The sequence below is a fragment of the Argiope bruennichi genome, chromosome 9 (genome assembly GCF_947563725.1).
Source record: "Argiope bruennichi chromosome 9, qqArgBrue1.1, whole genome shotgun sequence".
In the NCBI taxonomy this organism is placed as follows: domain Eukaryota; kingdom Metazoa; phylum Arthropoda; class Arachnida; order Araneae; family Araneidae; genus Argiope; species Argiope bruennichi.
The window spans coordinates 13164291-13177509 of NC_079159.1; the positions used below are offsets into that span (position 1 = coordinate 13164291).

The 13219-nt window shown below is 30.0% G+C and overlaps 1 protein-coding gene across 2 annotated transcripts in view; it reads left to right on the plus strand.

Annotated features, from left to right (window-relative positions):
• The window catches only part of LOC129983884 (inactive tyrosine-protein kinase transmembrane receptor ROR1-like), a 394447-nt gene that overhangs the window by 356156 nt on the left and 25072 nt on the right, over positions 1 to 13219 (plus strand). For both annotated transcript variants that reach the window (XM_056093570.1, XM_056093571.1), the window contains exons 6-7: positions 7623 to 7788; positions 10185 to 10506. In XM_056093570.1, the coding sequence (XP_055949545.1) occupies positions 7623 to 7788; positions 10185 to 10506 (488 nt within the window). The remainder of the gene's footprint in view (positions 1 to 7622; positions 7789 to 10184; positions 10507 to 13219) is intronic.

The following is a 13219-nucleotide window of genomic DNA, read 5'->3' on the forward strand; positions in this document are numbered from 1 at the left end:
TCGCACTACCAAACAATGCATTACTATCTTTCCAATTACATATAATGTCAGAGAAACCCAGACAAATAAGAAAAATAGCTAAAACTAGTTAATCTTCTTGTGTCTCGCTCTTCTTTTGAGAAAAAAAATGTTTCTGCAAAAATAATAAATGACATTAATGAATGAGGTTGGTAATATAACTAAGAAATAAGGCAGAAAAGAATGAAACTCTTTCACATTTTAGATTAAAGGTTAAGTTGACTAATTATGTTTCGTCTAAGAATGATATTTAATCCTTCAAATGTTTTTTTTTTCTTATGGAAAATACAAAAAATGTCTACAACAGCTGTTCAAGAAAATGAATACGTAATTATCATTTATGCCTATTAAATTATTTTCATCTAAAAGTAATAAATGGAGAAAGAACAGTTAAGTTCTTTAAGAATCTGATTTTTCTTATCTATGTTCCTAGAAAAGGATTTTGTTTAAGAAAAATAAAAGGTAGAAAATCGTTTTATTTTTTTAATGTCGTCTGAAATTTTTTTCTTTTTTATCTGAAGGGAAAATATTTTTCATGCTTCTAAATAATTAATTATAAGAAAAATTATAATTAAATATCATCAATTAAATAAATTGGATGAATCATTAATTTTATATTGAAGAAATCAAGTGTTTCTTATCTTGTTCAATAGTTAGTTGTTTTCTAACATATTAGAACACAAATAATTTTATCTTATTATAATCTTCTACCTTTTTTTCTTTAAAAAGGGTACACTCTCAATAGCTAAAAACGATAAAGGTAATATTTAAAGTTTCATCTGATTTTTTTTTAATGCTACATAAACTACAAAATTTCTAAACTGATGATGTGAAAATGAAAACGTAATTATTGTTTAGGCTTATAAAAACTTTTTTCTGCAAAAACTAAATACAAATTTACTTGTAATAGAAATGAATATGTGTTTTATGATGAATAATAATGAATTCTAAATGAATGATGATATAATGCTTCATTTGTTTTTTTATGTTACAAAATGTCTAAACTGTTGAGGAAGAAAATGAATACAAAATTATTGTATATATGTAATTATTCTTTTTCTTATTTGAAAAAAATAAATACAATTTTACAAGTAACAGAGATGAATGTGTCTCGAATGATGAAATAGAAAAATTTTTATTGAATAATTCTTTGAGGTACTGCATAAATTATAAGAAAAGATTATTTACTGCGTATAATATTTCAATACTGAACGATTCTGTTTTTATACACACAGTTTTTTAAAATACGTTTGATATCAATAAAAAGTTTTTATATTAATTTTTAATCATTTCCTCTTCAATTTGAAGTCCAGATTTTGAGTGAGCAGATAGAAAATTAGAAGACCGCGAAGTAAAATGAATAGAAGAACGGTGTAAAACTATTGTAATAACATGAGTTATACGACAACCAAAGTTTGAAACTCAAACAATAATTTGCTGAAGAAGCTGCACAAAATAACAAGTTATATAAAATATTTAAAAATTTTAGCAAGCATAAATCCCAGCATAAAAGCTGGTCACCAAAGGCAGCTGGTAAGCAAATAATGGTAAACTTCTTTAATAATTTTAATTTTTAAAAAATTATAAAGAAATAAAAAATTAGGGGAAATGTCTTTTTTTATAAAATATCACTGACATTTTTTTTTTTTTTTTTTACCTAAATGAAAAATTCTTACTTTCCAAACAATTATTTTTTTAATAAAAAAAGAACTATATCTAAATATTAAAATCTTTCTTCTCTAATCAATATGCTTGGAAGAAACATAAATTGTATTTTAAAATAACTGAGTGCTTCTTAATATCTATCCCAGCAGTTGTTTTTTAGCATATTAGAACATTATAAGCAAGAAAACTTTATCTTATTAAACACTTATTCTGGCTTCTTTAAAAAAAGAAACTTGTTCATAGAGCCTAATGACTGTATTTAGCCAAAAGGATTTAATGATCAAAAAGAATATTTATGCATTCATCTGAATTTTCTGTGACGTGAAATACAAAAGATATTTACAACAGCTGACGGGATAAAAAAGATACATAATTATCGTTTGCATCTGTGAAATTCTTTTTTTATCTACAAGTAATAAATAAAGATAAATTTATTAAAGAATATGAATTTTTTATTTGTTTTTTAAAAAAGATTTTATGCAAGAGAATAAAAGGTGGAGGATCATTTTTTCCTAATGTGGTCTGAAGCTTTTTTATCTAAAGGAAAGATATTCTTTAAGTTCCAAAAAAATTAATCTATATCTATATCTATATCTATCTATACTTATAATAAAGCTCAATGTGTGTGTGTGTGTGTGTGTGTGTGTGTGTTGGCGCTCTACAGGCCAGGTCATTTGACATACAGCTACCAAATTTGGTACATGTATACCTTAGAGGTCGGGAATGTGCACCTGGGGTCCCGTTTTTTGAAATTTTAATTAGAATTTTAATTATTAATTAAAAACTAACTTTCCCGCCAAAAAAATCTTCCATTTTCCCCACCGCCAACTTTTCCGCCAAAATAATCTTCCATTTTCCCCAACGCCAAATGATTTAGGTTTTAGTTCTTTTTTTCTCCTAACAGTAATGAGGCTAGGGTTAAGATTTTTCGGCGGATTATTTCAAACGATTCTGTTTATTTTCTTAATGTTTTATGCATTTAAAATTAAACATTGTTAATTAATCCATGTGTCAGATTCATTCTGAAGTACTTTTGAATTAAAATAACACAGAATAAAGGAAATTAAAAATGTCTAATCTGCATAGCGTTACCCCAACTGGCGTAGAAAAATTCACGCATTTGCGTTACCGTAAAAGGCGAAGAAAATTCACGCATGCGCACTGTGTTCTGATTGTTGGCATGGCAACCATTATCAACGGACGATTTAAATTACTTTTAGGTTAGTTGTATGCTTTTGTAAGTAAATTGTATTTATGTTAGTTATATATTTTTTGTATATGCTTATAGTTTTAAGTACATCGTTTTTTAAGTAGTTTTTTTAAAACCTGTTTTCAATGATTTAAATTATTTTTAGGTTAGTTGCATGCTTTTGTAATTAAATTGTATTTATGTTAATTATATATTTTTTGATATATGCTTATAGTTTTAAGTACATCGTTTTTTAAGTAGTTTTTTTTAACCTGTTTTCAATGATTTAAATTATTTTCAGGTTAGTTGCATGCTTTTGTAATTAAATTGTATTTATGTTAATTATATATTTTTTGATATATGCTTATAGTTTTAAGTACATCTTTTTTTAAGTAGTTTTTTTTTAATCTGTTTTTGACCGATTATTTTAAACGATTCATTTTATTTTCTTAGTGTTTGATGCATTTAAAATGAAACATTGTTAATGAATCGATCCGTTCATGATGAATCTGAGAAAATTTTGTTGACAAATTCTTGAGATATTATACAAATTAAGAAAGATATTCTTTAGTGCCCATAAAGTTTAAACGCTCAGTGACTCTATTATCAGTAATCATATCATTAAAAAAATGCTTTGTTTCAGTAAAAAATATTATTATATTAATTGCAGATTATTCCTTTACACTTTAATTTAAAGCATACATTCTACGAGGGGTAACAGAAAATTAGAGAGATACATATCACGTTATGACTGAAGGCCTTTATAATATTATGAGTGAATTATATGACTGTCAAAATTTGAAGTTTTTAAATATTTTGCTGAAGAATCTATTAAAGTTGGAATTGCATAAAATATTTAATTATTAAAATTTTAACGAACATTAAGATTGGCGAACCGGCTGGCCGCCAAAGGCGGCTAGTTGTTCTATAAAAAAGAGAACTATAACTAAGTCTTCCATCATTAATAAATATGCTTTATTTAACCATAAAATTTGTTTTGAAATAACTTGAGTGTTTCTTAATATCTTGCTCAGCAGTTTGCTATTTTTTTTAGCACATTAGAACAACATAAATCCGACAACTATATCTTTTTACACATTTTTGCCGATTTCTTCTTTTAAACAATACCAGTTCATAGACCCAATGGTTGCGTTAAGCTAAAAACGACTTAGTGATATATATTTTTTTTCGTTCTAGCTGAAGTTTCACCGCTTCGTTAAAATAACCGACTAAGATCACAGCCAGATTTTTTTTTAAAAAAATCTTTCTTGGATAATGTTACTAAATCTTATCCTTCTCTTTAGAAAATGAATGGAACCGGAGAAAAAAAAAGAAGAAAGAACGATATTAACTCACAGTAGCCTGTGCTGAAATACGATCCAACAGGCCTTTCACACCCTGTCTTTTAAATGATTTAATTATAATCGTAGATGCACCCGACCATATCATCCTAGCTCTTCTGCCTAGAAAAAGATACCCTTTCTTAAGAACCGGTTAAAAAATTCTAAAACTAATAATAAAAAAAAGAAAGAAAGTCAGACCAGCTGTGAAGCAATCCAAGCTAGAAAGTAACATCTTAGAAGAAGCCAGTGGTCTGTAAGAAAATAAGAAAGCCAATATTAAGGCAACTGTGAAGAGAATAAAACATAATAAAAAATAAAAAAATCTGAACTACTTTCGCCTGCGATACTAGAAGACTTCTTTTATCAATTTTCCCGCTTTTTTCTTTGTTCTTTTTGGTTTTTCTTTTTCAGCCTGTTGAGCCTTGTGCTGGTAGCTTCTTTTTCTTTTTTTTATCGTTTGCTGTTTTAGTTCTCTTTTCGATCACGGATGGCGCGCAGTGAAGTGAGAAGTAGATCTTCCAACGAAAACATGATCGCAGATTTAGGAACGATTTCTTGAGCCCCACGCTCTGTTTACTTACTTATTTATTTATTTATTGTTTTTACTTCCGGTCCCTGGTTGGAAATTTTGCTTATTTATAACTGGCAAAAGAAAGAAGAGCCAGCCGTGTGGGGAAAGCTTAAAATAAGGTTTTGGTTCTGTTAGAATTTTCAATAATCGATGTTTTTATCATATAATGGAAAAAGGAAATCAACTCCTTTCTGTATAAACTGGAGTTAGACCATTATTTCAGGGTTTTCTTTCTTTCTTTTTTTTTTTTTTTTTTTTTTTTTTGCCATTTAGAGTTTTACTACCAGAGAATGTTTGATGTGATGGACGAACTCAGTGAACTTAAATAAATGCCTTTTTAGCTTATAGGTTATTATTTTTGAAATATTTTACTGTAAATTATTTTAAAATAAGATTAGTTTAATTAAAATAATATTGCAGTTGAGTAATTTTGTATTACATAAAATTTCTTATCATAAAACATTAAAGAGTAATTATGCTAATATTAATTTTTTTATTTAACTTTAAAATCGCTAAAAATAATGCGTATGCCCAAGTACATATTTTTACCGTATTATTTGCTTCAACTTTCCGGACAATCGTGGATAAAGTGTACAAAATACATATTTTCATTAAGCAAGTGATTCGTAATTTATCTCACCATCTTTGTTATATTTAATTTACAAGCCGATGTCATTATTTTCTGGACTTGAGGTGGCCTTGCATTCAATGGTAAATTGAACATTAACTCAATTTATGTCTGATTGCTAGTTCAAATATGTTAAATTTGTATAAATAATTTTATATATATTATATGTACCTCAAACTAGATCGTATCATTATATTTTAGAACCACCGAATGCGACTGCAATAGGCAGGCATAATTTAACTATTCCTTTTCTTCTCATGAATCATTAGATTCTATCTTCTGTGTGAAAGGCATCAAAAAGAAAATTGTAAAATCATTGTCTATTCTGTTTTTCCAAAATAATTAATGCACGCTGTTTTTTAAGAATATTCTTTCACTTTCTCTTTTACAGTGATATACAAAGAGACAATATCATAATAGTAAAAAAAAAAAGCCTTAAGTCCAGATTTTGATGAATTTCCACATTTTAGATTTCCTTGAATCCAACATACAAAGTTTTGAAATTATATCTGTTTGAGGACATGGCAACACAAACACGCTTTGAAATAGACAATTGAAACTTAATATGTTATCTTTATGCTAAAGTTGTATCAGGTTTTGAGTGAAATCCATTCAGTAGAAGGTTATTGTCTCAAGAGTACTTGAGAGTGGTAAGATTTAGAGTGAAGGTATTAATGACGTTAGATTGGGAGAACGTTTCTTCATCTCAATAATAAGTCATGGAATAAATAAATTGTTTTAGAGCTCCTTTAACAACAATTTTTTTCTATACCAGATTTATTAGATCAAAATTGCCGCACGTTATAAAATAATAAAAATGTGGAATATTTAACAGAAAATTTTTAAAAAACGTGGTGATCTGTCTTTTTGAATTGGTTTGTATAAAAAAATGATAAGCATCACTAAAATTCTTAAATTTTAAGAATAAAAACTATCGATAATTAAATTGTGAATTATTATTAAACTTTAAGAATAATTTTACTGAAAATTATTATACGCATGTTCGTTAAAAAAATATTGCTTCAAATAATTGTATTTAAATAGTAATATATTGGGGGAAATGCATTTGTTAATCAAGATGTTATCCCAACTCTCCAGAAATTGATTCGAGAACTACTGTGGATCACCTCCCACAATTCTGGAACCCTTCCGGAAAATATGGAAGTGGGAACATAAAAGTGGAGTGGGTGCATGGATCTGTTTGCTAATGAATTAATTAAAAGAAAAGGAGCATCGAATAAAATATTATGGCGCAGATTTAAAGAAATACAAAATAATAATAACTCAACAAATCAGTTACAAAAATACAAAATGCAAAGTGTGTATCGATCAGATAGCCAATTCTTTGAATACTTACATTAAGTACTCCAAAAAAATTTGTGTTGATATTGTTACGTTTCCGCAATAACGGAATCGTCTCTATCATAATTTGAAAAAATGACTTGGTAATGAAAAGAGTGAGCCAGGTCCTTGGTGAGGAAAGTGAAAATTTTAGAAAATAAGAGTTATGGCTCTGATTTTAATAAGAAACGAGATCTAAAGATTCATCAGGAAAATTCCATGCCCTATAAAAACATATATAAATGCCAAAGGTTCAAGCGATTCAATTGATTTTTTATGTAAAGTATTCGTTGTGCAGTGAGCACTCTAGCTTGGACTTTGCAATTGCTGTTTTCTGATTAACAATTTTCAGTCCTCTTGCATTATGAGTTTTTAGAAGCTTTGCTCTTTGTGAGTGCCCTTTTGTTATCTACTATATTTCCTCTTCGTAATATTTATTATTGTGTTCTTCCTGCCAAGGCTTCGTCTTTTCTTGAATAATAAAGAGTCGTTTGATATTTATCAATGTTTTTGATTTTCGTTACCATATGTACCTATCGGACGAACTTCGTGATAATACTAACTCTTATTTACCCTAATTTTATCAGTTACTCACACCTTAGTCGTTATGTACAACTTATGTTTCCGATTCCATTCTCTATTTTTAAAAAGTGGCTTGTTTCAATGTGTCTTAACTATCCATAAAGTTTGGAATTCTCATTCAGAATGCTTCTAAAGTCATTTGAATAACTTAAACATTTCACGAATGCATTTTGCATTGGTTTCAGTATTTTATTATATGTTTTTGACAGACAAACTGTAAAATGGTATATCTTTTTGATGCACTTTCATGCTTACTAATTTTTTTCTTTTTTTTTTCTTTCACAGATTACCTGAATTCGAACAAAGTGACTTGGGTTTTTGCCAACATTACCGCGGTGTGGCTTGTTCGCAACTGATAGGAAACAGAACGGTTTATGTTAAAGCATCGATGACTCTCAACCAGATGGAAGAGAAATTGGCTGCCATACTCACCATTTTGGCGACAGGAAAGGTGAGCTAATTTATAAAAAAAAACAGTTGAGTTCTTTTCGTAGTCCACATTTTCTTATTCAAATTAATATTATAAGAACTATTAATTTGAATAAACATGCTTATAAATTTTGGAATTCTGTATGCATATATATTAACTATTTCTAGGGCCGTGGGAAGTATGCTTCCCACCAAATTTATCAATCTTTGTATGAAATTATGTAGGTTGGCATAAGTTCTGACAAATTTTTTTAGTAAGTCAGAAACTTAGATGCTTCAGTTCTTTATCTCAGACAAAATCATGTGTCTTGACTTGTTACTTAATTATTAATTAGCCAAATTAATTAATGAATCAAATTAAATTTATCTAATAAGCTAAAGGAATCCCTTTTCTTATTCTAATTTCAAGCCTGAAAATATTTTAACATAATATTAGAAAAAAATGGCCCTTTAAAGGGTTAAGATATAAATAGGTCAAACACTTTTTTAAAAAAACTTTAAAACTTTAAAAAAAAAATTTTAAATGATAAATTAATTTTAAGATAAAAAACGTTGTAAATTTGAAAATTTTGAACTTTCTAGATTCATTTTTTTTTTACCTTTTATCTTATCTTTTCATTATTATCATGTAAAAATGCATTTAAAACAAAACTTGATATTTTTCTAAAATTTCATTTAAAAACTAATATTTTTGAAATATTTTTATGTGCAAGCACAAAATTTTAATATAGATTTTGTGATTTTTAAAACTGAAATTGACTTTTTAATATCTAAGAAATTTTAAACATAAAATGCATACCCAGTTTCATTTTTATTTTAACAGAAATCTTTATTATAAATTTTTTAATGTTTTTGAAAATTAAGTCACTTGATAGCATTTCAAATACTTTTAAATCTGAAAGGAGCGTTGTGAAATGAAACCATTAAAAAAAATATTTATTCATCTGAAACAGTAAATATTCATTTTTTCTAACAATACGTTTTATAATGCTATTTAAGTTCCTTATCTCTTGGCTATTTAAATCATATATAAGCATATATTTGGGGGATGTACTTTTAATTAAAAATTCTAATTTTGATCATTTTATTTCCTTGCTTATTTCAAAGTCCATCGTTCTCTTATTATGAAAAAGAAAATGAAACTGAGTATTGCATTTTATATAGGACCTAAAATTTCATTGTTAACATTATTTCATTTCAAACCTCCAACGATTTTTTTAAAAATTATGCCATCATGACTGTATGTTTTAAAAAATGCATGAACAGCATTTTTAGACCAGAAAGTTTCAATGTATTTAGGATAATATTGACAAGCATCCGTTATCAGAAAGTTATAAAGAATATTTATCGTATAGGACTTAACTAATTCAGACCAAATCATAACACTGGATAACTATTATTCAAAAGTAGGCAAACGTTTGAATTCAAATATCAGCAGATACTTCCCAAAAGGGCTAACGTTGCAAATGTGATTCTATGGTGCATAAATTTCTGCATATTGCCATTTCTGCATACTGATATACGATTTTTTACGTTTTAGAGGCGATGTGTTTAATTTTCTATCTATTATACACTGATCGCAACATTTGTTAACACGGTGGGTTCGCGCCCGTTAGGTCGCGAGTTCGAACCCCGCCAGCCGAAGACTCCCTGCGTGTATGTGGTGGCTGACGCACGTATAAATCTGTCGTGGTCACAAAGTCCCCCATGTCGAGAGTAATACCACTGGCGGTACTGGATCAGGGGTGATCGTTCTCTGATTCAGGTCTTGATTACGATCTTTAGATGAGTGAATGAAATGCATGAATGAAGTCCGCCCAGTAAAAAGGGTTGTGAGGTGTGTGTAGCTACGTCGTACTCTTGGTCCTTGATGGCTCTACTGAAACAAAAACAACAAGAGACGCATCCTTAGTTTAAAATAATTCACTTCTAAAGTCAGTGGACTTGTCTATGACAAGTGCCATTAGAAACAGCAACAACAGTTTCTGTAATTGTTCGATAAAATATATTAAATAAGCTCAGTAGTTTTGTTTCTTTTCTGTCATTATTAAATTTTATTATTTTATTATTATGAATTATTTTGATATTTGCGTTTATGCACAATTATCACTCTTTCTTTTCGCTTGAGTTATGACAATGCATCGCATTACATAACAATTTCTAATTGTCTAGATATGTCCTTATTAGCATAAGATATTGAGCGGCATCTTCACGTTGTTGTTCGACATTCTGAATGCCAGCCAATACCGGGTAGATATCATAACAATGTTGTTTGCGCTGATAGAGGTTTTACCAAGCTTATGAAACGATTTTTTGGGAAATATACAGAGATATATGGGTATTTATGATTTGAAAATATTCAAAACCTAACTAGTTGTCATCTTTTATATCTAAATAATGATTTTTTTTATTTTGTAGGAGATGAGCCCGGAATGTCACAAGTACGCCGTTCCTTTCTTCTGCTACGTCATGTTTCCACCTTGCGACGACACCATTCCATATCCAGTTCCCAGACATGTGTGCCGTGACGACTGCGACACTCTCGAGGCATCCACCTGCAAGCATGAAATGACGACAGCAAGGAAACACCCACTGCTGGCCAATCAGGACCTTGTTCCAGATTGTGAAGAGTTACCGTCTCCAAATCTTCAAGAACCTTCTGGGACTTTCGTTGTTGGAAAAGACCACCAAGGGAGTTGCATCAGCCTCAGTGTGCCACGAGTCATTCAAGTTGACCATGGTAAGGATTCTTTATGTTATAAGAATTATGTTCGAATTTATATTCGAGAAATTTGTGCAGTTTTTCTGTCACTTTTAGAATAAATAGAGCTTAATATTAGCAATTTAACTTTGATTGGAAATGGTACGATTTTAAAGAAAAAAGATCAGTAGATATACTTCTAGGAACAACTTGGAAATCAGTTGCTGTTTAAAATACCATTATGTTTATCAAACATTATAAAATTAACACTTAACTGGAATTCTCATAGACAAGGTTATAATGCCAAGCATATATTAAGTCTTTAAAATTTTAATCCAATACGATTTGAAATATCTCTGCAGAAATTGCATGCCATGTCATTCTTGTACAAGAAAACTCTGTCTGATATAGGTAGTGTAGTCTAATTCGAATTGGACAGTCCTATTTATTTCACAAATATTGAACTCTTGGATTAACCTGTTTCAAACCTGGTCTCAAAGAGCATGTAACGTCGAATTAAAAATTCTAGAATGAACTGGAATGAATCTGAACTATATCACAATATTTCAAATCAGTGGCAGAGTTTATCAGATCGAATTTAACATTCCCATTCATTCAACAAATGTCTTAGATTTAAAATGGCCTGCTCAGAGTTCTGATCTCATAAAACATCACATAATATCGAATTCGAACTTCTAGAATGAACTGGAGTAAATTTAAACTAGACTCCAATATTTTGGATCAGTGGCTCAGAATACAGAAGTTGAAATTCGACGTTGTTTACTCATTCCAGAAATGTTGAAGAATTGAATTAATCTGCTTAGAGACTTGGTGTAAATCCTTTAGAGCATATGACATCAAATTGAACTTCTAGGAGGAACTGGGCCACAATATTTCAAATCAGTAACCAAGCTTACGAGTTTTCTTTTACAAAAATTGCGTGCACTTAATAAAGAAACATTATAAGAAATTAAAAGTAATATAATGTTACGGATTTCACTGGATTCGCTTTGTAGTGAGTGTATGATGTGAAAACACAATCAGCAGGCCACAGTAGAAAAAAATAACAACGTTTATTTAACACGAAGACACTAACACAAAGACGACAAATATTTACGGCCGTGACAGGACACACGTGAACACAGGACAGCACACTACAACAGACAGTAGCACACAAATAGTAATCGACCACAGCACGCAAAGCGACCAGACGGAATCCAGCAGGAGAAGGGATCCTCGGAGCTTCGCTCTACGGTCTCTCCAACGGCTAAACTTCTCACTGTCTCCTCGCCTTAGCTGCCGACTCACTAGTTCTCAAATAACTGGCTACTATACACGACACGACGCTGCTTCCACAGTATACAACAGGACTCGGCACACAGCAATTCAGCACTCGCCCCACACAACGCTGGCATTTCGCCGTTGCTTCGTTATCTTCTGGAAGACTCGTTACTTGTCTACGACTCCGACTACGCTTCAATTCACCACACTTGCAGCTTGAGACTGTTTTCCTTTTATAGTTCCCGGGAGGAGGGCAGAGAATGTTCTCTCAGTTCCTATTGGTAGGATCGTTAAAATTCTTTCTTTGAAAAAAATTTCCAACATTATCCATTTTGTCGCCAAATGGTCGCCAAGCTCTGAGGTCACTGACGCGGCAACCGATCAGCATCCATAGGGCTGATCGTACGATAATCTTTCTTACGATGAAACTATTCGTGCTGGGAAGCAAATCTATAGGTTTGTAACAATAATAAAGTTAATTGCTAGTCAAGTATTAATTGTAATTAATTGTTAAGTTAAATATTGGTTGAGGCCAGCTATTATTCATAAAGAGTAGCTGATTTCGCGGCAAAAGTTTGTAGGATTTCATACTAGTCGCATTTGGCTACCAATATTCCAGGTTGACATTGAATAATAGTTTAATTTCTTATGCGTATTAATAGATTCTTCTAAAAATATTTTTAAATATCAAGTTGTGTGAGATATCAAATCCATGTTGTTGTAATAACCTTGCACCAACTTTGTTCAGTGTGTATTTGAACCATTTTAAAAGAGTTAAGTCCCATGAGATGACAATGATATTGAATACAGAACCTTCTGTTTACACCATTTATTACTACACAGATATTGTACCCTGTTTCCTAAGTTTGCAACAATGAAATAAAATCACGTAATTTAAATGGATGAAATAGGATTTTAATGGAATGGTATTGACTTTGAATACTTATAGGAAATGAACACATCAGATGAAGATTGAACTTTTTTTTTTAACAAGCATCTACCTGCATGCACTTAAAATGCATAAAATAAGAAATATCTTTTTCTTTCTTTCAATATGTCGTAAAGGCATGATTTTCCTCACTTTTGCGATAAACGTTTAGCTTTAACACGAAGTCATTGCTTTAGATGTTATGAAGAATTAGATAAGAATTATTTGTATAATGCGTCCTAACACTACACATAATATACAAGTAATGACTTTAAAATCATTACTTGAAAAATGAATTTGCATTAATCGCCTTAAATTTGAAATAGTCATAAATGATTATTAACCTTTTGCGCTAGGAAAAGGGATCCGATGCATGATTATTCAGTAAACACAAGGATTTGCTTATTGCATCGAAATATAAATATATGTAATCGTTTTAACCCTTTCTAGGACCATGGGAAGTATGCTTCCCATCAAATTTATCAATCTTTGTATGAAATTATGTAGGTTGGCATAAGTTCTGACAATTTTTTTTAGAAAGAC